Genomic DNA, 27,973 nt, shown 5'->3' with positions numbered 1-27,973 from the left:
CCTACTTTTTGGCCTGAAGAGGGGGATGCTGAGGGGGCGTGGCCTGCGAGCGCTGGGCGGGGCCTCTTGGGGGCGGGGCGTCGGCTGCCTATCGATCTGGCCTTTGTGGCCTGAAGCAGGGGATGCTGAGGGGCGTGGCCTGCGAGCGCTGGGCGGGACCTCTTGCCCGTCGAGGCGGGATCTCGGCTTGCTCGGAGACCCGCGATGGCGCCCCGGCGGCTGCAGCTTCTGCTGCTCGTGGGGCTCGCGGCGCAGATCTTCCTGCCGGTCGCCTTGGCCGCCGTCGGGGCGGAGGCGGACGCGGCTCTTCTGCCGCCCGCCGACATGCTGCTGGCGGCCGGCGCGGACTCTTACGGGCGAGGGGACTGGGGCGCCGTCATCTTGCAGATGGAGCGGGCGCTGAGGTCCCGGGAGGCTCACCGGGCGCGCCTCGTCCATTGCCGCCTGCTCTGCTCCGACGACGCCAACCGCACCGACGACGCCGGCACTGGTCCGCCTTCGCAGGAGCCTGCGGGAGACCGGCAGCGGCGCCAGCTCGGCGACCTCCGCTTCTTCCGACGGCTCCTCCGCCGCGCCGCTTGCCTCCGCCGCTGCCTGCCGGACGGCGTCTCTCGGTATCAGCTGGGGGAAGAGACCGAGCTGGAGTTCCGCAAGCGCAGCCCTTACAACTACCTCCAAGTGGCTTATTTCAAGGTGCGGGGAAAGGAGGGGGGCTTCGGGGAAGGGGCTCGACTGACTCGGGGCAAGTGCAGTCTGTCTACGGGCTTCATTCGAGGGCTTTACTGGTCTAGTTCTCCTGCCCAAGACTTGTTGACTCTGGAGGAAGCCCAGCTTGGAAGAATTGCAGGCCGCAGAGAATTTGCAGACTTGGCCCTATGCAGGGAAATAAACGTCCCTGAGTTCGGTAGAATTTCACCCTCAAGCATAAGAATGTCGGAAGAGGCCTGCTGGATCAGACCAGCGGTCTGGCCAGTCCAGCATCTGTTTCCTACAGCAAGCAGGAGGTAGAAGCCAGGTGAACAAGCCAGAAGGTCCTGTGTTCAAATGCTTTTGTAATATGGTGCTCCTGATACTGGCCTACCTCAAAGGGCTGTTGACCTAATTGCAAGGTCATTCTTGGGGGCATTTGGACAGCTATGCAAATGTGAAACTGTTGTTATAAAATGGGGCAGCAGCATTTGAATAGCTGGACAACTGGGAGAATTCCCACAGAGGATTCTGAGTCCTTAGGCAGCCTATGATATGATTTGGGGTGTGCTTTTTCAGAAGTCCTACCGAGATGGAATTTACTGACTTCGATCCCAGCAGAAGCTGGCTCAGGTAGCCAGCTCCAGGTTGACTCAGCTTGCTGTGGGGGGGAGTGTAGATGACTGGGGAAGGCAATGGCAAACCACCCCGTTAAAAGTCTGCCGTGAAAACGTTGTGATGCGACGTCACCCCAGAGTCGAAAACGACTGGTGCTTGCACAGGGGACTGCCTTTACTTAAAACTGCACAGGCTTATAACCTGGAGTGAGTGAGTGAAATTTATACAGAGGGTTGGTGCACTTTTTGTGGAGAAGACTGCTGTCCACAAACCATGGAATTGCCCCTTATAGAGATGGCGATTTGTAGTGGAAAACTTGCAGTCCAGCCAATCAAAGCTGGAAAAAACTCTGCATCCTAGTGAAACGGGTAGGTTTCTTGAAAACGAGTGAACAGAAACCTCCAGATGAAGGAACTGGTATTCGTTCCATGGTGCGCAGTCAGTTTATCTAACCTCATTTGCAGGGAAGAAGAACTGCCCCAGGTTTAATCTAGTAGGTCAGGACCATGCAGGCCACTGACAAATTCAAGGGGACAGCCATGTTGGTCTGAAGCAGCAGAACAAAATTTGAGTCCGGTGGCACCTTTAAGGCCAACAAAGTCTAATTCTGGGTAGAAGCTTTTGTGTGCGCGCGTGCTTCTTCAGTTTCATGCGCGCAAAAGTACCACTGAGCTCAAACTTTGTTCTCGAGTCCGTTGAGGTAACTGTAGGCCAGCCAGGCCTCCTGAGGCCCACCCTACATCCTGCTACGAAGATGCAAGGTTTCTTCATGGATGCTGCCCTTGCTGGTTGCTCAGGAAGTGAAGTGGTGGGATGGTTCCCTCTGGCATCCCAACTGGCCCAGCAGAGCTGCCCCCTTTCTTTCCAAAACTGGATTCTCACCCTTCCTTGGCTCATGTACCGGTGAGGGTCGACATGGTGGTGTTGACCTGCGTTGGGATGCTGCTTGTAGCTTAGGCAAGGCCTGAGACACAGCGGGAGATTTCTGGACATGGGAGCAATGTCTTCCCTCCCCTCTCTGTCATCCTTGCTGTCAGATCCAAGCAGCAGCATTTGACAGTTTCCAGATTCCCACGGCATCTTTAATCCACAGAGAAGCTGGAACAGTTCCCCCTTTGGGAAGCAAAGTCGGGAGAGGCATGGATTTTAGACAATGGGGACATTTCGGAGAAGGAAATGGGAACGAGAAGTCTCAAAAGAGCTCGTGTAGTGGATATCCATGTGAATCCAACACCATCCCTTGCTCAGTGGACAATTTTTAAGGGATTTTTTTTCAAAGGACTTTTCTCTCTCGCAGTTCTGCAGTACCAAAAAAGGCCAGGCTTGCCTTCCTGCTACGATCCCTGTTCCAGCTTCTTCTTTATTGCCACATGTTCAGTCCAGCGGCTTCAAGCAGTCTCCCCACTCCTTCCCCTGCAGCGGAGAGTCTGGCCCCTCCTCCCTTCCGCCCCCTTCTTTCCTTAGGAGGGGCAACATGCCACGTCAAGGGGGGCTGCCCCAGTCCTTGTGCGAGATCCTGCGCAGGGGGAGAGGAGGGAACTGACTCCACTGCCGTCTTGCTTTTTGGAGTGAAATTTAAAACTGGAACTGAGAAAGCAAATGTAAAAATACTTATTCTTCTTCCCCACCCCTTCCTCTGCGGCTGATGCTTAAGCTCTAGCCATTGGTTCCTAAAGATGGAAAGAGCTGGCTTTGCAACGGGGGTTTCCTTTGGAATGTCTGCCACGGGGATAATTTAGAACCAGACATCACATGATGGATTGAATCCACTGGCATGTGATTGAACTGCCGAAAAACCAGCAGAGGGAGATGGGATGGGCAGATGGAGCGGGACCTCTATGGTGTTATGAATGGGGCGTAAATCTCCCCCCTCACTCTGCCCTCCTGTGTTTCTTTTAGTCCCATTAGAGGAGGAACCCCCAAATACCTCTCCCCCACCCCCCCTGACCCTGATTTATATGGGGCTTTCTGTGTTCCGTGTGGATCTGTCTCATGTGATTCTTTAGTGCCCCAAATTTTCAGTAGATCGTGAAAGATATCTGGGGAATACTTTATCCCAGGGGTGGCCAACGGTAGCTCTCCAGATGTTTTTTTTTGCCTACAACTCCCATCAGTCCCAGCCATCGGCCATGCTGGCTGGGGCTGATGGGAGTTGTAGGCAAAAAACATCCGGAGAGCTACCGTTGGCCACCCCTGCTTTGTCGCAATGCTCAAGGAAGCCAGACCAGAACATACCTGGTGATATTACTTACAGATAGGGATGAATGAGCAACACTACAATTGGCAAAGTTTGTGCCCCAGGTTATGCGGTCAAAACCTCTCATACAAGTTTCGTCAATGAATAGTTCACTGGCTTGACTGGATCGCGCCATATTATTATAGAAATAGTCAGGGGTGGGAGTTTTTGTCGGAAAAGCCCAGCAGGAACTCATTTGCATATTAGGCCACACCCTCTGACGCCAAGCTAGCCGGAACTGCATTTCTCCTCAAAAAAAAAAAGCCCTGGAAATAGTAAGCCCGATCTCATCAGATTTCGAAAGCTGAGCTGGATCGACCCTGGCTTGTATTTGGATGGGAGACCTCCAAGGAGCACCAAGGAACACAGAGGCAGGCAATGGCCAGCCACCTCTGAACGACTCTTGCCTAGAAACCCTACAGGGTCGCCTTAAGTCAGCTGCGAGTTGATGGCACTTTCCACCACCGAGCTATTGTTAATTCTGCTTTTTAAAGTTATGAAGCTTCCGTATTAAATGCTTAGCTAGAATCCATTCCTGGGTTATCCTGTGGTCTCCTTGTTCCCCACCTCCACCACCCAAATATTGAAAGCAGCCATTGCTGGGGAGGTTCAACCTTTAAGCTGAACAAGGAGGAGAGACGCATCGCCACCCGTACTGCCATTTTCAAAATCCGTTTGCTGCTGCTGCTGCTGCTGCTAGCCCCTCTGTGAAAAAAGGCGCTGCTGCTTTTCATAGATGTTTTGACTTTGCTTTGATTTCTGCTTTAATTTGATGTAGCGTGCAAACATTAATCCAGGTTGGAGATTTCAAGGGCATGTCCCACAACAGCCAGCTGCTTGCTACCCTGGAGGGATTGTGGCTTGGGTGGACCGAAAGAGACCAGAAAAAGGCCCTGCCTCCATCACCAGAGCTAGGTGTGCCCTGAGGCCCCTGCCAGCTTTACACATGAATGCAAGAAGCTGCCTTATACCGAATCAGACCTCTGGTCCATCAGAGTCAGTATTGCCTATTCAGACAGGCAGCCGCTCTCCAGGGTCTCAGACAGAGGTCTTTCACATCACCTACTGCCTGACCTTTTGTAACTGGAGATGCCGGGGATTGAACCTGGGACCTTCTGCATGCCAAGCAGATGCTCTTCTTTGAGCCGTGATCCCTTAATGTGGCCCAGGCCATGCTCTCTGTGCTGTTAAGATTTCTGTGGCATCATTAGGACTTAAGAGAAAAAGGAAAGGAAAGGTCCCCTGTGCAAGCACCAGTCGTTTCCGACTCTGGGGTGACATTGCTTTCACGTTTTCATGGCAGACTTTTTACAGGGTGGTTTGCCATTGCCTTCCCCAGTCTTTTACACTTTCCCCCCCAGCAAGCTGGGTACTCATTTTACTGACCTCGGAAGGATGGAAGGCTGAGTCAACCTTGGGCCAGCTACCTGAATCCAGCTTCCGCCGGAATCAAACTCAGGTCGTGAGCAGAGAGTTCAGACCACAGTACTGCAGTACTGCTTCTTTACCACTAGGTCACATCAGGCAACTGAATTCATACTGAACTGAATACGGGGAGGGATGGTGGCTCAGTGGTAGAGCATCTGCTTGGTAAGCAGAAGGTCCCAGGTTCAATCCCTGGCATCTCCATTAAAAAAGGGTCCAGGGAGACAGGCATGAGAAACCTTAGCTTGAGACACTGGAGAGCGGCTGCCAGTCTGAGTAGACAATACTGACTTGGATGGACCGAAGGTCTGATTCAGTATAAGGCAGCTTCATATGTTCATGTCCAGCTCATGTGTTTCCTGGACGAATTCTGGTGGCCTTTCTTAGAAACAGCACATCGGGCAACATGCGCCTTTTGATCTGATTCTTACACTCTCTTCTCTTTGCGCCTCTGCTTTGTTTTTCTCAGATCAACAAGCTGGACAAGGCTGTGGCTGCTGCCCACACCTTCTTTGTGGCCAATCCCGACCACATGGAGATGAGGCAGAACCTGGAGTATTACCAGATGATGGCCGGAGTGAAAGAGTCAGACTTTGTCGACTTAGAAGCCAAGCCGCATATGGTGAGCCAGCAGTCCACATGCTCTGGTTTTGTTTTGTTTTTTATTTTGCACTGTGCCTTCTTGGCATAATCTTCCTTCAGTAGACTTGTAATTGCACCGCAGCCTGCTGTATAATTTGGCCTTCTCTTTTGTAAGGCAGGCCAGGTTTTTCTCCGTGGTCCTAGGTGTGGTTGGTGTGCTTTGATTAAGAGTCATGTTGTATAGCAGTTAGACATGGGACTAGGACTGGAAAAAACCTGGGTCCTGACTTTCTTGTGGGGGGCGGTGACACCAGGAGAGAGGAGGAGGGTGAGTGGAGAGAGGAAGCTTGGGGGCAAAGTTAGGTTTGTGCTTGCAGAAGACGCAAAAGCCAGAAGATGCAGAAGCCAGTTTGGTATAGTGGTTAAGTGTGCGGACTCTTATCTGGGAGAAAAGGGTTTGATTCCCCACTCCTCCACTTGCACTTGCTAGCATGGCCTTGGGTCCGCCCTAGCTCTTGCAGAGGTTGTCCTTGAAAGGGCAGCTGCTGTGAGAGACCTCTCCAGCCCCACCCACCTCACAGGGTGTCTGTTGTGGGGGAGGAAGGTAAAGGAGATTGTGAGCCGCTCTGAGATTCAGAGTGGAGGGCAGAGTATAAATTCGATATCGTCGTCATCAAAATGGCTGTGAAACAGAGCCTGTGGCTCAGTGATGCTAAATATTGTGTACAAAGAATGTAAATTGCTAAAGGAGGCTAGGTTCAGCTCCACCAGAGCAAGAGCCTTCCCGGTTGTGGCCCCCAATACTTTGGAACACCCTCCCAGAAGCCATCAGGACCCTGCAGGATTTATCGCAGTTCTGCAGGGCCTGCAAAACTGAACTGTTTCGGATGGCATAGAATATCTAATGGGAGAGGGCTGCCACCACATCTGGATCCATCGCGCTTTTATTACTAACTGCCCAGGATCTATGCGCGTGAGAAAGAAAATATTACATTAGGGTTTGTAGAATCTTTCGGGATCAAGTGCCGTATTCTACTGGAGAAAGTTTTCCCTCCTGCTGTGCTGTGCACAGCAGCCAAGAAGGTCTGAGCGCCTGCTCCGGCTGCAACGCCACTGAGGATGTTCTCCGCAGCTGAGAACAAAACGTCTGGAAGGAAAACTTTCTCCAGTAGAACACGGCACTTGATCCCGAAAGATTCTACAAACCCTAATGATGTTACCAGCCGTGAAAACCTGAATTCTTTGATAAAATATTACATGATCCGCCTGAAGTAGCACCATTGCCATTTATCGGATTGTTTTAATCTTGCTTTTGTTTACTGTCTGTTTTATGCTGTTAGCTTCCTTGAGTCTATACAGAAGGGACGGGATATAAATAAATAAAATAAATAAATAAAATCAGTATTCTTCAGGGTCTCAGGCAGAGGTCTTTGGCATCACCTACTTCCAGATCCTTTAACTGAAGATGCTGGGGATTGAACCTGGGACCTTCTGCAGGCCAAGCAGATGCTCTATCATTGAGCTGCAGCCCTTCCCCAAATCATGCAACTTAAGGTGCAAAGTGTGGTTTGTTTGGCAGAATCCTGCTACTTGTGAGCGAAAAGCAAAGTCGGGCAATTCAAACTCTCTTCCGCCATCCCTGGGGAAATCTATTCTGAGTTTTTTGCAGGCACTCATATCTATATGTGCCCTTAAAACAGCTCTTTTCTTTCCCTTTGTGTCGCTTTCTGCAGCAAGAATTCCGCCTGGGGGTGAGCTATTACACAGAAGAGCAACCCCAAGCAGCTGTTCTGCATCTGGAAAAGGCGCTGGAGGAGTACTGGATCGCCGATACAGAGTGCCGAGCCCTCTGTGAAGGGCCATATGATTATGAAGGCTACAATTACCTGGAATACACTGCGGACCTTTACCAAGCTATTATTGGTGAGCTTGGCACAACATGTGGGAAACGTCATGTGAAAAGAAGGGAGAGAGGGGCTACATAAATAGTCCCTGTCACAATTTGTCCCCAAACTTCGGGGTTCCAGATCGGGACAGTGCCTGGTCAGCCTTCTGTTTTTGTCCCTATCTCTGCATAAGTGCAGTTCTGCAACCAGGCCTCTGATTCAGCGAGAGCTCACAGGAGCGCAGCTCCTGAACCTTTCTGAGAGTTCCACCTTCTCCTTCTGAGAGTTCCACCTCCTTGACCATTGAATAGTAGGTGCAGCTGCATAACAATCCCTGGATGAGTGCCACCACCTATTTTTCTACAAAATAACCCCTGTCTGCAACCATTTCTTGGAGGGTTTTACTCTTGTGCATCTTATCTCTGCCCCACCAGTGCACCTGCACATAGACTAAATCACAGTGGGAAAAGGGATTTCGATGGGGCTGCACACTCTCATTGCAACTTGACTTTGTGGTGTCCAAAGGAATCCTGACACAATCACGCATGTTTCTTTTGTGCCCTGTGATTTATTCACCGCTGAGTTCCAAACCTGGCCACCTTTGTGGGGTGGAATGTTTGGCGTGCTAGACTGGGACTGGGGAGACTCAGGTTCAAAAGTGCCCTCCCCTGGGAAGCTCGCTGGGTGACCACGGGCCAGTCACTCTCTCTTAGCCTAACTGCCTCAGCTCACGCAGTTGCTCTGAGGACAACATAGCAGAGGGGGGAATCACGGACACTTCCTTGGAAGAGAGGTGGGATGAAAATGCCATGGACAGCATGGCCTGAAATCTCCGGAGATAAAGACAGATGAACCTGAAATAGTCAAAATCAGTGCAGTTTATATTGTTGTTGTGTAGAATAAGGATAAATCTAGAGGGCTGGGGAAGGCGTGCCTTTCCCTAACTGAAAACATCCCCCTTCCTTAGCACGGCTTTTAGCCCCAGAAGGAAAAAAGACTGACATCCCTATTGTGCCTGTCTTTTCCCCCCACAGCCCTAAAGCAGCCTGAAAAGAAGATGTTTTTTGATTGGGAAAAAAGCATTGTGGGGAGGGAGAATTAACCTCTTCCCCATCCCCGATGGTACAACCCTGAATCGAATCCAGCGGAGGCCAGTGGGACCCTAAAGGCTGACATGCATTCCAGTATTGACTTTTGTGTTAGAGATCGCCAGGGCTTTTTTTGTAGCAGGAACTCCTTTGCATATTAGGCCACACCTCCTTGATGTAGCCAGTCCTTCTGGAGTTTACAGTAGGCCCTGTCCTAAGAGCCCTGGAAGCTCTCGGAGGATTGGCTACATCAGGGGGCGTGTGGCCTAAGATGCAAAGGAGTTCCTGCTACAAGAAAGGCCCTGGAGATTGCTTCATCAGATGCATTGGAATATTTATTTTATTTATTGTATCCCACTTATATCCCGCCTTTATATCCATTCAAAGCAGCAGAAGAACGGGGTGGGCAGAATTTAGAAGGAGTAGCCAATGTGAAAAGCAGACCCAGTCGAAGAATTGGCAGTCCTTTCTGAGTGGGTGAAAACTTCTCCCATCTGCAGCTGGATGGGCGGAGTAAACCTAGAATCTAAGTCTGGAAAATGCAGGGTGAGACGCATAAAGCGGATGCATTTGGGCAGTACAGAGACCATATAAAGTTACACCAGAACTGATTGATCTCTGCAGGAAATGGGACAGCCCTGGCCCGAGTGGCTTGGCAGCAGCCTGGGTGTGCCTTTTCTACCAATGACCGGCTCTTTGCTTCTGCCCCAGATCATTACCTGCAAGTCTTGAGCTGCAAGCAGGCGTGTGTGACGGAACTCGCTTCTGAGCCCGGCCGGGAGAAGCCCCTGGAGGATTTCCTCCCGTCCCATTTCAACTACCTGCAGTTTGCCTACTACAACAGTGAGTCGGGTCCAACGCACGGTGCTGCTCTCTTCCTCCCTCGGCTGCTTTGGGGAGCCCTCATTCCCTCCCCTCCCCCCCCACCCTTAGAACTGTGCAAAATGGAATTCGCTGCATTGCAAACCATGCTGAGATTGGAGAGCGCTCCAGGGCCCTGGCATGGCCGTTCAGCAAGAACACCAGTGGGACCCAATGGTGAGAGTGTTGTGCTAGACCACAGAGTGCCCCAAGCCTGGAAAATTTGTGTCTCAGTGATAACAGGGCATGAATCTGCCTTGTGTCCAATATTGCAGGGGTGGCCAATAGTAGTTCTCCAGATGTTTTTTTGCCTACAACTCCCATCAGCCCCAGTCAGCATGGCCAATGGCTGCGGCTGATGGGAGTTGTAGGCAAAAAACATCTGGAGAGCTGCTGTTGACCACCCCTGCGATATTTGATGTGAACAGAGCGAGTCTGAACGGCAGCAGCTCTGTGGGGTCTCTAACTCAGAGAAGGCGATGCCCAGGCTGCTGTTTCGACATGCTTTTAAGTAGAGGTGCCAGGGATTTAAACTGGAGCATGCAAAGCAGCTCTACTGCTGAGCTGTGGGGCCCTACCCAAGAAGCTCTCTTCCACCAAGCTACCCTGTCGATCTGCCTAGGTGTTTGGCAGGCCAAGGTGTTCTGGGGTCTCAGGAAGAGAAAGGGCCTTTCCCATCTCCGCTGCCTGAAGTCTCTTCGTTGGAGATGTCCGGGATTGAACCTGGGACCTTCCGCATGCCAAGCGTGCGTTCTTTCCACCGAGCTATGGGCCTTGCCTACTAGTTATTTGCCATTGAAATGGTTTTAATTGAGATGATGTGTATCCTTCAACTGGAAAAAAAAACACTTAAATTGACGCTGGGCATGGAATTTAGTCTTTGGAGAATGGCAACGGGACTGGGGGGGGGGGGGGGGAATTGTACTGAGCTAATTCCAGCTGTTTCCAGCAGGTGCCACTCTTTCTGTTTGCATGTTGAAGACGCAAAACACTTGCTGCCTTGTTCCCCTGCCTAACCTATTGGCATTTAGTTCATTGTTTGGCGATGTTGCCTTGGCATGGGGTGGGGGGGAGCAGATTTCCAGCACACCTATCCACAGCCAGGATAGCGAAATGGAATCCTAAAGGTAGTCTACCTCTGAATTCTCAGGACATCTTTTTAAGAACATAAGAGAAACCATGTTGGATCAGGCCAGCAGCCCATCCAGTCCAATGCACTGTGTCACACAGTGGCCAAAAAAAACCCAGGTGCCACCAAGTGGGACCAGGACACTGGAAGCCCTCCCACTGTTGCCCCTCCCAAGCACCGAGAATACAGAGCATCGCTTGCCCCAGACAATTCTGTCAATACGCTGTGGCTAACAGCCATTGATGGTCCTCTGCTCCAGATGTTCATCCAATCCCCTTTTGAAGCTGGCTATAAAAACATAAGAGAAGCCAGTTAGTTCCTCCTTTCCATATGGGGAGTGGATGAACGTCCAGAGGTTGCCTGAAAAATGACCTCGAGCAAGGAATCCCAGTCCTTGGACTGTTCCATCAAATTGCTGCTTCCCAAAGGGAGGGATCACCCTGCCCCAGCTTGAGCTGACAGGCCGCGTTTCCCCTTTTCCAGGTGGCGACTACGAGAAGGCCATCGAGTGCGCAAAAACCTATTTGCTCTTCTTCCCCGATGACGAAGTGATGAAGCAGAACTTGGCCTATTATACGGCTGTCCTCGGAGAGCACCTGGCCGGACCCCTCCAGCCCAGAGAGGTGAGCTGTCTTGGAAAACGTCTTCCTGACCCAGACTGCGAATCTTGGATGTGGTATTTGGGGGTCGGCATCTAGGGTAGACATGGCTGGACACTGGTTAAGGCGTCTGGCCAGGCCCGTAGCTACAGTGGGGACCAGGAGGGGCCAGGCCCATCTTTTAACACGCACACCCCTCCAACTGTATGTCTCCTCCATTGGGCGGCCCCCAATCTGTCCCCTTGGCTCACTGCCGCTCTGAACAAGTCGTAGCCTTGCTGCTGGTCTTTTTGCTTTTTTTCTCTCACGCAGCATGTAGAGCAAAGCGGGTAGGGGGGAGAGTCAAGAGGCCTCTGTCTCTCTGAGAGTGGGGCACATAAGAAAGGGGTGGGGAGAGCAGAGCTGCTGTGACTGCCCAGGCAAAGGGGGGGGGGACTAAGTTGTGGAACTCTAGGCAGCTTACAGTGCTGAGAGCCCAAGGTCACCAAACTAGGTGCCCCCCCCAGCCTCCCCCAAACAACAAATCCTGCGGTGGGCCCCATCAAACATGAAATCCTGGCTACGGCCCCGCGCCTGGCCCAGCAGAGGGTCCAGAGGTAATGGGAGATGCAGGGTCAGTTTCCTGTTCCCCCAGTGAAAGAGATGCCTTGAGACAGTGAAGAAGAAAAGAGTTGGTTTTATACCCCACTCTTCGCTACCTGAAGGAGTCTCAGAGCAGCGTACAATCTCCTTCCCTTCCTCTCCCCACAACAGACGCCCTGTGAGGGAGGTGAGAGAGCTCTGAGAGAACTGTGACTAACCCAAGGTCACCCAGCAGGCTTCATGCAGAGGAGTGGGGAATCAAACCCGGTTCTCCGGATTAGGCTCTGCCACTCTTAACCACTGCATCAAGCTAGCGACAGCGAAATGGAGTGCCAGGAAATCACAAATTCACCTTTCTCTTTTTGGCATTTCTTCCACCAGGAAATGGGGGGCCACCCCAGAGCTCCTACAACATGGTTTGGTGGGGGGGTCTCAAGGGCAGTCTCCCAGTTCGTGGAGGTCTGGAAAGAGTGGAGATCTAGCCTTTCATGCTCTTTAGATTCCCTGGCGCTACAGTTGCCACACCTAGTCTGGTACATCAGGTAGCTCTAGGAATCACCAGAAACTCTGTGTTTTAGTATAGAGCAGAGGAATGCTCTCTGTTTTACCATAGAGTTTCTGGCCATTCCTAGAGCTGTCTGTTGTCTCTTCCAGTTTTTCTCTGGAAGTGACATTTTGGCACTTAGAATGCCAGAGTGTTTTTTTCCTCCTCTTCAGGGCTGCTGTCGGGAGGCCTTCCGCCATGGTGGGAGGCCACCTGCCCTGCTCCACCATCCTCTGTTGCCTGAGGTGAAGTGGACTGGCTCAAGAAGCAGGGTCTTCTCAGCTGCGGCACCCTGCCAATGAAAGCTGGGAGCTTACACAGCAGCAGGGCTTCTGAAGTTGATCTTAATCACTGAGGAGGGTTCATATAGGAGGAGGCAGTCTATTTCACCTTCCTAGCCAATTGATTAAGCTTTAAGTTGACATCCTGATCTCTGATGCGTTGTTGTCGTTTTTCTCCCTGGCTTTGCAGAATGTCTGGGCCTACCAGCGCCGCAGCCTTGTGGAGAAAGAGCTGCTCTTCTTTGGCTACGATGTCTTTGGGATTCCTTTTGTGGACCCGGTAAGTGGTGGCTCCTGCAATCCTGTCATTGCGTCAAGGAACTGGGGCAGGCTGTCATGAAAAAGAGGCACTCTAGAAAAAGATGCACTCCAGGAAACTTACAATGCCAGTTTTGACAGTTGAGGAAGAAGACACAGTGGTGAGCAAACAATCCATGCTTAGGACAAAAGCATGCACAATATTTCATTTCATTTTTATTTAATGGGGCAGGAGAGATGGTGCAATATGGGATGGGGCTGCAGGAAAGGGACAGCTTAACAAAGTTGCAGAGACTTTTCTGCTGGGATTACAAATGGGAAAATTTCCAAAAGAAGATAGAACTTTAATATGGTACTTGCTCTCAGCTGCTAGGACATTGTATGCGCAGCTGTGGAAGCAAGAAAAGATACCAGAGAAGTGGGACTGGATTATAAAAGTTATGTCATGGAGTGAAATGGACAAATTAACAAGAAAATTAAGAGACTATGATTTGGAGCTTTTTAAGTTGGAGTGGAAGAAGTTCAGAAGATACGTAGAAAAAGAGTGGAAAATAAAAGGACATTGGACAATTTTTGATAATGATTAAGCTTTTCATTTTTTTAAAAAAACAAAAGTATAATTTTTGGTTTTTTAATAGTTAAAGGTACTTTTAATATTTGTGGGTTTTTTAAGTAAATAACACTGGCGGGGGTCAAGTAACAGGGGGAGGGGTGGGGGAAAAGTAAGATATTGGGTAGAAGAATTTCTCTTTTTTATGTCTTTATAAGATGTAGATATAGTTTTGCTACCATATGTTACTAATAAAAATTGTTTATTACGGAAAAAAAAATTTTTTAACCATTTTATTGTTCTATTTTAACTGTTCTGTTGTGTTGTAATTTGCCCTGAGCCCATCATGGGAAAGGGCGGACTATAAATTCGCAAAATAAATAAAAATAAATATCGGGAATTAGTCCCCCCCCCCCACCTATGTAATTTTAGCTTCAAAAGAAACAGCTGGGGCAAGAAATGGTGCAATATGGGATGGGATTGCAGGAAAGGGACAGCTTGTCCCCAGCAAAAATTACTGGTACATACCTCTCAAAAACTCCAACACTGACTGGAAATATGCCCATTGTATGGATACTTTAACTTTAAGAAAGAAGTTCAAGATGGCTGGTTTAAATGGGAGAAGGAAGATTGAACAGGAAGGGAAAGAGTTAAAACATCCTTTTCCAGTGTTGTAATCTCAATCCAAGTTTTCCCCCCTCCCCCCGCTCTCAGTGGCTGCATTTTTTCCCCCAATTAAATTGCACATCAAGAGTTTCTATCACAGATCCCCAGTGCACTTTTGCTCTGAGGCTTCTTTCTGGCTGCACACAGATTCAGCCATCAAGCACATACCATCCTCTCCGACAGAGAGAGTTTGGTTGGGGTAAGACCTTTTTCTGGTTGGCAGCGGAAGCTGGATTTCTTCAGCACGGATTGGCTGCTGCGCTGGCTGGACTGACCTGTCTCACAGCCAGGTCTGATTGGCTAGTGTCTATCCCAAAGCCAGCCCTACTGCAAGAAGATTTTAAAAGTGTTAAAATGTTCCTTTAAAAAAAAAAAAAGGGGACATCAGTTAGGCACCTGGAAAAACAGAAATGAAGCATCCAGCTTGCCTAAAGTGTGTGAGAGAGGGCACAATACTCCATATTCAGTTCAAAACCAAGGTCTTGCCTTTTTGTGGGAGCAAAGGTGGGACCCTGCAGCCTAAACGCCCGCATCACTTCCTGGTTCCACGTATATCTGTTTGTAGCCACATTTTGGAGGTGAGGCTGAAATAGCGGAGCCCAAGGCTTTCTGGGGAATTTGGGGGAGGGGGAGCAGATGGGCTCCCCAGAATGGTTCGAGGAAACCCTTCCTTCACCTCACCCCCTTTTGTTTCCAAGGACACGTGGACCCCCGAGGCGGTGATTCCCAAGAGGCTGCGAGAGAAACAGAAGTGAGCCCTTCTGAATTGCATGCGCTTGCAAATGCTGTCTCCTCCCCAGATCTTTTCTTTCTGAGTAGGAAGCTGGATTTGATTACTGGGGAATCCGAGCTAGACACATGGATGTATGCGTGCACACTAGACAGTTGGAGGCGCTCCAGGGCTGAGGGGGCATCGAGGCAAAAACGGTAAAGTCTCCCATGAGCTCAAGCGGTGTGTGTGGGGGAGAGGGGAGTGCATTTTACCACATTGTGCAAACATGACCTATAGCTCATCGCAGTGCAGACTGAAGCCCCCCACGAGAGCAAAGAGCACTCCCCCAGGGTTGTTTCAGGTTGAGAAAAATAGCACAGGAGGGAAGATCGATGCCCCTTCTCTGGGAGTTGTTGCCCTGAGCTGAATTGGGCTTGCATACGCTTGAGACACATGAGATTTCAGAATGTGTCTCCCCACCTGACCAGGGACATCGCCGGGAAAAACATGATGTGTCGACCCAGAGAGAGATACATACATGCACCTCACTTGGTCCTGTATTCCCCTCCTTTCATCTACTTTTAGTGTTAAGCTGAGGGATCAGAGACCTTGGATGCTGACCAAATGCATCAGTCTTTTTTTTAAAAGTGTGTGTGTGCGCACACATGCATGTGCATGCTTAGAAGTCATGGCGACTTCTGGTGACCCCTACTGGGGCATGGAGGACGTTCAGAGGCTTGATGCAGCCTGCCTCTGCCTCCCACTCCTGGTATTCCAAGGAGGTTTCCCATCCAAATACTTGCCAGGGTCGGCCCTGCTTTGCTTCCAAGATCTGTCATGATCTAGCTTGCCTGGGCCATCCAGGTCAGGACCAGACGCATCAGTCTTGATCGTATGCCATCGTTACAGGAGAGAGAAGCTGCACCCTTGGATTAGCGTCCTGAATCTTTACCTCTCATTATTCCATTGCCCACGGTGCAATCAAGAGGGGATCGACTTGATGTCGACAGAAATATTATTAATTTCCAGTCCTCTTTGGAACTCCTGTTTATTCTCCATTGTCCCAGGTCATTCGCCACTGTCTCTGGTTTTCCTCTCTGCCCTCCTCTGTTCTCTTGACCCCCCCCCCCCACTTCCTCTGTGTCCTTCAGGGTGGAGCGTGAGACGGCAGCCCGCATCTCGGAAGAGATTGGGAATCTCATGAAGGAGATAGAGACGCTGGTGGTGGAGAAAACCAAGGACTCCACGGATATGAGCAAGCTTGTGCGGGAAGGTAGGAGGGGAGGAGAAACGGGGGGCTGCTTTGTTGCAATTCCTGTTTGCAGGTGCCACAGAGTAAGATATTCCCCCCACACACTCCTTGGTCTCCCCTTCCCACCCGCAGGAGGCCCCTTGATGTATGATGGGCTCAGCATCACCATGAATTCAAAGCAGCTGAATGGCTCCCAGCGCGTGGTGGTCGACGGCGTCCTCTCCGATGAGGAGTGTCAAGAGCTACAGAGACTAACAAACGTGAGTCGCTGGTCCCGCTCCTTGAAGAGTGCTCTGCTCTGGTGGCAGCCCCGGAAGGTCTTTGGCCGACCTGCCTCGGGTGCCAGGATGATGGGTCAGTAAATGGATGTTGAAGTATTTCAAATAAATCTCTCTCCACTGGCTATTTGACAGCTGGGTACAGAAGTACCTAGGAAGAGCAGTGAGCCTGCTATGGATCCACACGAATCCCCTTTTTCTGGGACAGATTTGCAGGTGCCACTGGTACTTCCTGTTTGCACAGCCAGCTGTTCCTGGAGACTGCTGATTGGCTGGGATGTGGCAATTGCAAGACGGCTCCTCCCTTTCCCACTGGCTGCCCAGAAGGCTGATTGGCTGGCATGTGATAATCACAACATGCCCTTTCCCTCTGGATGCATAGCGCCACATGCTGGCCAATCATAGCACCCACCTCCCTTTCCTGCTGGCTGCCCGGAATGCTGATTGGCTGGCATGTGGTACTCTCAATACAACTTCTCCCTCTGGATGCACAGTGCCACATGCCAGCCTCTCTTGCTGGCTGCCCAGAGTGCTGATTGGCTGGCATGTGCTAATCACAACACGCCCTTTCCCTCTGACATGCCAGCCAATCAGCAGTCATGACATCCCCTCCTTTTTGTGCCTGCTGCTCAGAGTGCTGATTGGTTAACCCTGGATGCTCTGTACAGCTTGCTGGAGAAGAAAGTGGCTTTGTGATGGTTGTGTGCCAGCCAGTCAACAGCCACAAAGACTGACCATCCCAGAGGGCTGACGCATTGCTCCTTTGCAGCAGTGGCAAAGCCCACCCTGCATGTAGACCGGGATTATCTTCCAACATGAAACCAGCCCAACAAAAGAGTGTTAAATGTGTACCTTAGTAATATGTAGTACAATAATATTCATTCTTCCCCCTCACCCCAGGCAGCTGCCTCCGCCGGGGATGGCTATCGTGGGAAGACCTCCCCTCACACGCCTAGTGAGACCTTCTATGGTGTGACTGTCTATAAAGCCCTAAAGGTAGGCTGAAAAGAACTGCACGTGCCAAAGTTTGCGCTTGTGAATTATGCTACTTAAGAGATCTCGTTATTTTAAAGGTAAAAGGTAAAGGTAGTCCCCTGTGCAAGCACCAGTCGTTTCCCACTCTGGGGTGACGTCACATCACAACATTTTCACAGCAGACTTTTTACGGGGTGGTTTGCCATTGCCTTCCCCAGTCATCTACACTTCCCCCCCCCCCAAGCAAGCTGGGTATGCATTTTGCAAACCTCGGAAGGATGGAAGGCTGAGTCAACCTCGAGCCGGCTACCTGAACCCAGCTTCTGCCGGGATTGAACTCCAGTCATGAGCAGCGCTCGGACTGCAGTACTGCAGCTTTGCCACTCTGCGCCACAGGGCTCCTCCTCATTATTTTAGAACAGTGGAGATAATTTTCTCAGCAGCTGTTGCGAGAACTGTCAATGCTTGGCCTTGAGAACTCTTTGGGGGGGGGGGGTTTCTCCTGGTCTTGAAAGCAGTCATTTGTGCTCGAAGTCATCTAGTGCTCGTGAGACAATCCCCTAACTCCAAGGGAGGATTCAAAAGAACAGGGGGATTTGACAGACTTCTGGCAATATGGAGGGTTCAGGGCAGAGACAGAGAGAAAGGTGATGCAGGTGACTGCATTTTCACTATGGGTGCGCATTTGGAACGTCTGCATCAGTGAGGCAGTGGAGGTGGGGAGGTCTTTTGCCCATAATCCAGTTAAGATCCTGACCCTTCTTGCTCATGCTCTCTTCTCCACAGCTAGGACAGGAAGGCAAAGTGCCGATGCGCGGCGCATACCTCTATTACAACGTGACGGAGAAGGTCCGCCAGGTGATAGAGTCCTACTTCCGTCTAGACGTGCCGCTCCACTTCTCCTACTCTCACCTGGTGTGTCGCGCAGCGATAGACGGTAAGCAAAGGTGTCTGCTTGGGAGCTTTCACGCTTGCCACAAGGACCAGAGGGCTAGAAGCTTGCGCAGCTCGGGCTGTTTCGGGATATTTTTGTCGGTTTAAACGAGAGGAGGCTCTGGGGTGCTGAGCACTCTATCTGCTGGCAGAACTGCAAAATGCAGCCTTACATTGCAAAGGCTGACGTTGATGATTCTTCTCTCCTTCTGCCTGTCTCCTGTGCAGAGAAGCAGGAGGACCGGACAGATCCCAGCCACCCTGTCCACGTGGACAACTGCATCCTTAATGCAGAGGCCCTGGAGTGCGTCAAGGAACCACCAGCATATACATTTCGGGATTACAGGTACCAGCTGTAGGGAGAATGAAATGGGGCAGCCTTTAGTTGGGGTGATTACGACCTCTGCCTGTTGAGCTTCTTGGTCACTAGAACCTCAGGTTTTCCCCAAATGCCTGCAGATTAATTCTTCTACTAGTCCACCCTCCTTTGGGACCACACTGCTTAGAAGAGTTGCCAACTCTGGTTTGGGAAATTCCTGGAGATTTGGGGATGGAGTCTGAGGAGTAAGGAGGAGAGGGATCTCGGTGGGGTATAATGCCGTAGAGTCCACCCTCCAAAGCTGCCATGTTCTCTATAGTCTAGAGCAGGGGTGGCCAAACTGTGGCTCGGGAGCCACATGTGGCTCTTTCACACACTGTGTGTCTCTTGAAGCCTCCACCACCCTGTTGGCTGGCTTCTCCAAATCACTTCTCCAAGCCAAGCCTTAGAGAATGCATTTAAAATTAAAGTTGCTTTCTTTCCACCTCTCCTCCCCCTCCAATCTATTTTCCTTCCTTCCTTCCTTCCTCCCTTCCTTCCTTCCTTCCTTCCTTCCTTCCTTCCTTATCTTGCAGCTCTCAAATATCTGAGTTCATGTCTTGTGGCTCTCAAACATCTGACATGTATTTTATGTGGCTCTTATGTTAACCAAGTTTGGCCACCCCTTGTTTAGAGATCAACTGCAAGTCCAAGAGATCTCCCAGGCTCCACCTGGAGGTTGGCAGCTCTACTGATAGGCCTGGATTCCCCCAGCAGGGCCCTAACGGGCTGGTAATAGGAGCAGCGTCAGGTGGAAATTGTCTGCGGGTTACCCTTGTTGAAACCCAGATAGGCCATACAATGCAAGGGGCGGGCCAAAGGGAAAGTAAAAACATTGGCATTTTGTTGTCTGCTGTTAGGATAGTCCGCTTCAAAAGGTATAGAGGTGTTTGGAAGTGTCCTGCACTTCAGCAAGGACTAGAAACTTGCGGGGTAAATGGAAAGATGTGAGTTCATACGATGCAGCTTCTGCCACTGATTTTTGTAGGTGCTCTTTGGAGGTCTGTGACTCAGGTTCCGGAGGTATAGAGAGCTCTCTGTAAATGAGACCCTCTGGAAAAAAAGCAAGCAGGAGGTTGGCGCACCATCCCCTCTGCCCTGTCTGGTGAAGCAGAATGCTGAAAGGCTGTGTTCTTGTTTCTGAATTCTCTAGCGCCATCCTCTATTTAAACGGGGATTTTGAGGGCGGAGCCTTTTACTTCACCGAGCTGGATGCCAAAACCATAACGGTAAGGAAGTTGTTTCTTTGTACCCCTGGAGACGGCTGTACTCTGTGCTTCAAAACAGGTTGAGGGGAGGGAGGGGGAAAATGCCCATTAAACTTACTCAAACTTTTGATACGTGAGCTGTGCTGGCTCAAGGGATATCGTCGCCCCTGAAGTGCATGCAACTGAGAGGAGACAGCAGGCACACCTTGAGGGGAGACAGATGGAGCATAACAACAAGAGCTCAGTTATTTATTTATTTCATTTATTTCATTTGTTTTATTCGATTTTTTAGCCTACCCTTCCTGTAGAGCAGGCTCAGGGCGGGTTACATCATAAAAACAACCAGCCGTTTAAAAACCAATTTAGCAGTCCACATTTACACAATTGTGTAAATTGTCTCCAATTTTGACATATTTATTTGCTTCACTGTTTCCCCCTGGAATTAAATCCAAGTAATCATGACCGTATAAACTTAGCTTGTTATTCCCATTTGCATCTGTTCATTATGTTGTGTGCTAATTTGCGGCTCAGTCTCTGCCTTATATGTATGGACTGGTCAAGTGTGTGTGCACACAAAAGCTCATACCTTGAATGAAACTTCATTGTTCTTAAAGGTGCCACTGGACTCAAAACTTTGTTCAGGAGGCACATCTGACATTTCCCTCTACACTGCCTCTGGCTGGGAACAAGAGTGTGGCGGAGAGACCCACATCCAAACCTCCACTCTGAATGGCTGCCTTTAGAAGTCCTATCTTTGTCAGCCTTTTGGGGCAAGGAGAGTTTTGGACATGAGAGTAATCCAAGGATGGAGGCGTTCCCTCTGAAATGGCGCAGTCCAGGAAGCAGAGCTGGATTAACAATTGGACCAAGTAGAAGAAGAAGAAGATATTGGATCTATATCCCGCCCTCCACTCCGAAGAGTCTCAGAGCGGCTCACAATCTCCTTTACCTTCCTCCCCCACAACAGACACCCTGTGAGGTGGGTGGGGCTGAGAGGGCTCTCACAACAGCTGCCCTTTCAAGGACAGAGTCTCAGAGTGGCTCACAATCTCCTTTATCTCCCTCCCCCACAACAGACACCCTGTGAGGTGGGTGGGGCTGGAGAGGGCTCTCACAGCAGCTGCCCTTTCAAGGACAGCTTCTGCCAGAGCTATGGCTGACCCAAGGCCATGCTAGCAGGTGCAAGTGGAGGAGTGGGGAATCAAACCCAGTTCTCCCAGATAAGAGTCCACACACTTAACCACTGCACCAAACTGACTCTCCAGTTTGGCACTGGCCTATGGGCCCCCATGCCTTTAGGGACCCCGAGCCTTCTTCCCCCCCCCCCCCCCCACCATTTCCCCCCTGGTTTCAGCCCCTCCCATCTTCTACAGCATGCGTGGCCCCCTCAGCTAGAGGAGAGCTCGTCCCCTGTTGCCGGCGGAGTTGGTATGGGGAGCAGACAAAGCCTTGTACATGGACCAGGGTTCAAATCCTGGCTCAGCCATGATGGAGGTCGTCAGGTGACAAGCCTGCTTCCCGGGACTGTCGTGAGGATAAAAGGGGAGACCCAACCTGCATGGCTGCAAGTTCCATGGGAAGAGCTGCTCTTTGCCGGACTTGCCTGGTGCAGCTGCTGCTGGAGTTATCGCCAAGTCTGCCTCTTCCCTGCAGCTTTGTCAAAGGGGCTTTTAAGAAGGGGCCTGCAGGCTGCAGCGGGGGCCATGGGTAGCGGGGCAGGCACTCAGACCCTGAGATAATTTGCGAGGGGCCCCCCGAGATTTCGACTGCCTAGGGGCCTCCACAGGGTTTAATCCGGCACTACCAGGAAGGGCTATACGGTGCAGTGTTTCTGTCGCTTTGCCCTGGGCCAAAGGGAAAGGTGGAGAAGGGGATCTTCCAGTATGAGGCACTACTCACTCAGCAGTTCCAACCTGGATCCCTGCATTGTCTTTTCAGGCTGAAGTGCAGCCCCAGTGCGGCCGAGCGGTGGGGTTCTCTTCAGGCTCCGAAAACCCTCACGGAGTGAAAGCTGTCACCAAGGGTCAGCGCTGCGCCATCGCCTTGTGGTTCACCCTGGACCCTCGCCACCGCGAACGGGTGAGTACGAGCAGCTTCCGCTGCAGCTCTTCTTTCCCTGTTTCCCCCCCCGCCAAGCTTTTCTCCTCCTTTTCCACCTCCAGAGCTCGTTCCACCTGTTCGCGGTGAAGCAGCGATTAAAAGCCTGCAACGAGAAAAGGCGGCTGTTCTGCCGGAACCTGGCAGCTCAAGCCAATTTGCATGATTTCCCCTTCCTTGGCATATTTTGAATCTGTTACCGGTCTGTTCTAACGAAGCCGTGCCCGGTATGTCTTGACTTGGCACTGATTTTTGGTGAGTGCTCCCCTACAATCGCTCTGATGGCATTATTGGAATGCATTCTGGACTCCCCTCTCCATTGCTTGCCCCCAAAGTCCGCCCCCCCCCCTCACAAGCGCTCTACATCTTCTGCAGGACCGGGTGCAAGCCGATGACCTCGTGCGCATGCTGTTCAATACGGAAGAGACAGAGCTACCTCCAGAGCAGGCGACGGCAACGCAAGCCTCTCTTCCGGGCTCGACAGAAGTTCCACAACCGGGGCCCGCTGCTGGGAAAGATGAACTGTAGCTTCCAGCTGCCTCTAGGAGTCTAGCCGGGCTCGATCCAGACGACAAGGAGGACTTGGGGCTTGGAAAGCACCACGGACAGCATCCTGCGGACAGGGGCCGTCTTCTGGCACACGCAACAGATGGATCGTAACCCCCTCTCAAGGGCTGGGCACAGAGTGCTTCCTCAGGTGCTGCTGTAGTACTCCGAAAGGGAGCTAGAGGAAGAGAATATCTTCCCTTGCCTTTCTCGCTCTTGCTCCAGGATAGACTTTTTTGCCTCCCAAAGTGCCTTATTTTGTCCCCAACCCAAGCCCTTTGATACAGTTCTTCCCCTCCCCCCCCCCCGCCAAAGTGTCATAGAGTTGGAAGGGACCTCCAGGGTCATCTAGTCCAACCCCCTGCACTATGCAGGAAACTCACAAATACCTCCCCCTTAATTCACAGGATCTTCATTGCTGTCAATTGGCCATCTAGCCTCTGTTTAAAAACCTCCAAGGAAGGAGAACCCACCACCTCCTGAGGAAGCCTGTTCCACTGAGGAACCGCTCTAACGGTCAGGAAGTTCTTCCGAATGTTGAGCCGGAAACTTTTTAAATTTAATTTCAACCTTTTGGTTCTGGTCCAACCTCTGGGGCCACAGAAAACAATCCCATACCCTCCTCTATATGACAGCCCTTCAAGTACTTGAAGACGAGGATCATATCACCTCTCACGGCTGAGGTGATTCCTGAGGTGATTCTCTCGCGTCTTCACCGCTGAGATGATTCCCAGCTTCTACACCCCAAAGAGGCCCCCTCAGCTAGAGGTGAGCTTGTCCCCTGTGGCCGGCAGAGTCGGTGTAGAGAAGCAGGCAAAGCCTTGTACGTGGACCAGGGTTCAAATCCTGGCTCAGCCATGAGGGAGGTCATCGGGCTACTAGCCAGCCTCCCAGGGCTGTCGTGAGGATAAAAGGGGAGACCCAACCTGCGCAGCCGTAAGTTCCGTGGGAGGAGAAATGTACTCAAATCAAGTGTCTGCCAGTTTCCATTACCCCACTTGTTGGTCAATTAAAGAAAATGGACCTCTGACTTTGATATATCCTTTTGACATAACAGAGGCGTTGTGTCGGATTAGGGAGGCCTGGGTTTGAATCCTCCCTAGCCTCTAGCTCTTAGCCTTGCTTCCCTCATAAGGTTGTTGAGAGGATGGGGTGGGGGAGGAATAGCTACAGTGGCCACCCTTTGCTCCTTGTGAGGAAGGTGTCCTGTACAAATAGAAGAAAAGAAGATATTGGATTTACACCCTGCCCTTCACTACCCAAAGGAGCCTCAGGGCAGCTTATGGTCTCCTTTCCCTTCCCCTCTCCCCTCCCCACAACAGACACCCTGTGAGGTAGGTGGGGCTGAGAGAGCTCTGACAAAAACTGCTCTTGAGAGCTTGTGACTGACCCAAGGTCACTCCGGCAGTTGCATGTGAAGGAGTAGGGAATCAAACCCAGTTATCCCAGATAAGAGTCCACACACTTTACCACTACACCAAACGGTAGAGACAAAGCATCTGATCCGATAAATAGCGTCTCGTTTAGCTTTGCCTTTTCGGAGACCTGCTTAGCAGAAACTTTGAAGTCGACAAAACAGAACCCTTCACTCTTCCGGAAGTGCTTGTTGGCAATGAAGAAATATTTCTTCAATCATCGAGTTTTCTTGTTGAGATTTCAGGCAGATTACAGGGCTATAAAAAAAGAAAAAGCAACGTGGCACCAACACCTGTCTAATGCATACAGTAAACAATACAATAAAACTGGCCTAGCACAATGAAAGAGCCAGGTCAGGGCTTGGAAGCGAAGCGGGGTCAGCCCGGGTCAGTATTTGGATGGGAGACCTCCAAGGAAGTCCAGGTTTGCTACACAGAGGCAGGCAAGGGCAAGCCACCCCTGAACATCTCTGGCCTTGGAAACCTTGTGGGGAATCACCATAAATCAGCTGTGACTTGACAGAAAGAAAGAAAAATTACAACTAACAGCGGTGCAGTATTTGAGAGAGGAAGAAGATACTGGATTTATATCCCACCCTATACTCTGAATCTCAGAGTGGTCGCCGTCTCCTTTACCTTCTTCCCCCCCCCCCAACAGACACCCTGTGAGGTAGGTGGGGCTGAGAGAGCTCTCCCAGAAGGTGCCCTTTCAAGGACAGCTCTGCGAGAACGATGGCTGACCCAAGGCCATTCCAGCTGCAAGTGGAGGAGTGGGGAATCAAACCCGGTTCTCCCAGATAAGAGTCCATGCACTTAACCAGCTATGCCAGACTGGTAGGAGAAACTGCCTACAAATTTCACAGGCCCTTAAAATTACAGCATTGTTGCCTTTTGAAAAAGTGTGTTCTCCTTTACCACTGTGGTTTAACTCCTCCCTCTAGCTCTGACCTGCCATTCATTTCTTTCAAATTCTACCTGGAATGGTGAGAGCTCCCCTCCGCCCCAGATATACACATAGCAAGCAGGGATTTGGCTGCTTAGGACCCAGGCTGCGTGAGCCAGGAGGGGGGGGGGTGTAGTTTTGAAGAATCACTTGCCCCTCTCCCAGTTCAGCCCCTACAAGCAGTGTGCTGCTCCCCCCCCCCCCCACACACACGCCATTCACACCTTACTGGAAATGTTTAACTCTCCTTTCTCATTAGCAATCTGCTCACGCTTTTGCACTTCCAGAATTCATTCCCTGCACACCTTCCTGTTGACATGCAAAGGGAGGGCAGAGCCTTCCAAATGGATCCCAGGTAACCTCCCCCAGGGCAGAACGAGGGCCTTCCCACTCTCCATCTCTCCTGGGGATACAGTTGGAATGAATTTCCTCTTCTCCCCACCATCCCCCCCCCCTCAAATTTTCATGTGACTCTATAGCAGAATGCTCTTTATTTGCAGTGCACTCTTGTGGTGGGTTCTAGGGTGTAGAGGTCCATCAGTGGCTATTAACCACAGCGTATTGTTGGAACTCTCTGGGGCAGTGATGCTCTGTATTCTTGGTGCTGAGGGGGGGGCACAGTGAGAGGGCTTCTAGTGTCCTGGCCCCACTGATGGATCTCCTGATGGCACCTGGTCTTTTTGGCCACTGTGTGACACAGAGTATTGAACTGGATGGCCCATTGGCCTGATCCAACATGGCTTCTCTTACGTTCTTATGAACATACTTGAATACTTAGACAAAGTGAGTATGTGACCCCAGCAAGGGGCTTTCAAGGCAAGGGAGAAGCAGAATTGGTTTGCCATGGCCTTCCTCTGCAGAGTCTTCCTCAGTGATTGCTCTTCCAAGTACTGATCCTGCTTAGCTTCCAGTTTATGGTGACTCCAGGAAGGGACTTTCAAGGGAATGGAGAAACAGAGGCAGTTTGCCATTGCTTTCCTCTGCAGAGTCCTCCTCACCAACCTCACAGGGTGTCTGTTGTGGGGAGGGGAAGGGAAAGGAGATTTATAAGCTGCTCTGAGACTCCTTTGGTTAGTGAAGGGCAGGGTATAAATCCAATCTCTTCTTCTCAAGTACCAAACCAACTTGCCTTACAAGATCTGAGAAGATTAGCCCACACCGTCCCACCTTCCCTCCCTAGTTGCGGTCTAAGCCCACTGAAATCAGAGAGCTTAGACTGGAGCAACTGTGTGTAGGATTACATTCTGGGGGTCTTGAACAAAAGCAGAGACGTTCATAAAGGAGAGGATAAACCGTGGCTATAAGCCATCGTGGTAAAGCCTACGTGTTCAGATGCAGTCTACCACTGAATTGTAAGTCCTGGGGGGTGTATAGCAGAACAGCCTTGTCTCCAAACCCTGCTGGGAAAAGGGCATAGCCCTCCCTCCACCTATGGCTGTACATCCCAGGGGCGTGGGGGGAAGAAGGATCCAATCTGTTTGGTCCTTGGTCTTTCATGTGCACCCTTGAAGATCATTAGATCCAAAAGGCCCAGTAAAAAAATACTGCTTAGAGCCAGAGCAAAAATTGAGCCTTGAAATTTACCAAGGCAGCATCTGGTTCCATATGATGATGATGATATTGGATTTATTTCCTGCCCTCCACTCTGAATCTCAGAGTCACGGAAGCATCATTTCTCCATTGAAAACCATTGCCTACTGATTTCTGCATAGTGAGTGCAAGAACAGATTAAGATGATGATGATACTGGATTTATCTCCCACCCTTCGATCTGAATCTCAGAGCGGCTCACAATCTCCGTTGCCTTCCTCCCCACAACAGACACCCTGTGAGGTGGGTGGGGCTGGAGAGAGCTCTCCCAGAAGCTGCCCTTTCCAGGACAACTCGTGCCAGAGCTATGGCTGACCCAAGGCCATTCCAGCAGCTGCAAGTGGAGGAGTGGGGAATCAAACCCGGTTCTCCCAGATAAGAATCAGCACGCCAAACTGGCTCTGTCTGGAATCAGTTGTAATTCTGGGAGATCTCAGCCCCCCCCCACACACACACACACACACCTCCAGGTTGTTCAAAGCCTTGGAACAGAGGGCAGGGCACCCATTGGCCTTCTCCAAACCGTCTCCAAGCGCAGCCCCTGAAAGTCCCTCTTGGACTCCTCATCAGCCTCCTCTTTGGAGTTCTTTGGCAGCTTTCTCAAAGGCAGCCCCGGGAGAGCGGTTTGCAAATGGCATTGTGCAGGAATGTGCCGGGCCTCACTCGGATTCTGGCCTCTTTCCAAAAGGCCCGCTTTTGGGGGAGGGGGGGGACAGGCTGAGATGCCACAGGCTAATGTTTGCACCCAGATGCAACCCCCCCCCCAAAAAGGGCATTCTTCCCTTTACACATGCATTTGGGGGGGAGGATGTAAATTTAATCAGCAGGAAACCAAACACTCCAAGCCAGTCTTATGTCAATGAAGTTTGTTGTTGACAAAGGCAGCCTACCCGGATTCCAGCCCAAATGCCAAGCAGCCCCCACGAGCAGCCGGCACAAAGCGGGCCTTGGACAGGGGAGCAAAGGCCCGGGAAAGGTTACGCTCATTAGCATGCCGCTCAGGCTTGCTTTGCAGACAAACGGGCAAGAGCCGAACAAGAGCGAGCTTTTCGAATGTTGTGTTTGGAGGGCCTGATTCTGCCAAGCGCAGCACGTGGATGGGAGCTCCTGCGTTGGAAACCTCAGAGGGCCACCGTGGCGTTCGGCACACCTCAATGCTCCTGGATCATCTCCCCCCCCAAAAAACCCTACCTGCAGCCTAATCCGATGCACAGTTGGTCAAGTGGAAGACGCCGATCCACACCTACGCACGAATGCAAAAGGCGGGGGGGGGGGGGGAGTGGGGTGGAATCTTTTGTTAGGATCAAAAAACACATGCAGTTTCCAAGTTTAAGTTGTGAATAAGGTGCCACGGGAATAGCTGGTTGTGTTTAACTAATTCTGTCATAAGTCTGCAAAGGAAAGGAAAGGTCCCCTGTGCAAGCACCAGTCATTTCCGACTCTGGGGTGACGTTGCTTTCACAACGTTTTCACAGCAGACTGTTTTTTTTGCGGGGTGGTTTGTCAGCGCCTTCCCCAGTCATCTACACTTTCCTCCCCCCCCCAGCAAGCTGGCTACTCATTTCACCGACCTTGGAAGGCTGAGTCAACCTCGAGCGGTTACCTGAAAACCCAGCTTCCACCGGGGATCGAACTCAGGTCATGAGCAGAGCTTAGGACTGCAGTACTGCAGCTT

The 27,973-nt window shown here is 51.0% G+C and overlaps 1 protein-coding gene across 1 annotated transcript; it reads left to right on the top strand.

Moving 5' to 3' along the window:
* Nucleotides 1-186: 186 nt before the first annotated feature.
* On the top strand, nucleotides 187-22,344 carry P3H1 (prolyl 3-hydroxylase 1). The gene is made up of 15 exons (XM_060258743.1): nucleotides 187-693; nucleotides 5,436-5,588; nucleotides 7,282-7,471; nucleotides 9,234-9,365; nucleotides 10,996-11,135; nucleotides 12,709-12,798; nucleotides 14,691-14,743; nucleotides 15,856-15,977; nucleotides 16,089-16,216; nucleotides 17,135-17,230; nucleotides 17,996-18,146; nucleotides 18,371-18,488; nucleotides 19,654-19,729; nucleotides 21,647-21,787; nucleotides 22,181-22,344. The coding sequence occupies exons 1-15, from the start codon at nucleotides 205-207 to the stop codon at nucleotides 22,331-22,333; spliced, it is 2,232 nt and encodes a 743-aa protein (XP_060114726.1). The 5' UTR covers nucleotides 187-204; the 3' UTR covers nucleotides 22,334-22,344.
* The last annotated feature ends 5,629 nt before the right edge of the window (nucleotides 22,345-27,973 follow it).

Source organism: Heteronotia binoei, chromosome 18, assembly GCF_032191835.1.
Source record: "Heteronotia binoei isolate CCM8104 ecotype False Entrance Well chromosome 18, APGP_CSIRO_Hbin_v1, whole genome shotgun sequence".
Taxonomy (NCBI): domain Eukaryota; kingdom Metazoa; phylum Chordata; class Lepidosauria; order Squamata; family Gekkonidae; genus Heteronotia; species Heteronotia binoei.
This window is presented reverse-complemented; position numbering and strand designations above follow the sequence as displayed.

Bases quoted from the DNA above. Each gene is read 5' to 3' on its own strand.
- P3H1 (XM_060258743.1), top strand. From the start codon at position 205: ATGGCGCCCCGGCGGCTGCAGCTTCTGCTGCTCGTGGGGCTCGCGGCG. The intron at 694-5,435 runs GTGCGGGGAAAG...TGTTTTTCTCAG, and splicing joins TCCAAGTGGCTTATTTCAAG to ATCAACAAGCTGGACAAGGC. The intron at 19,730-21,646 runs GTAAGGAAGTTG...TTGTCTTTTCAG, and splicing joins TGGATGCCAAAACCATAACG to GCTGAAGTGCAGCCCCAGTG.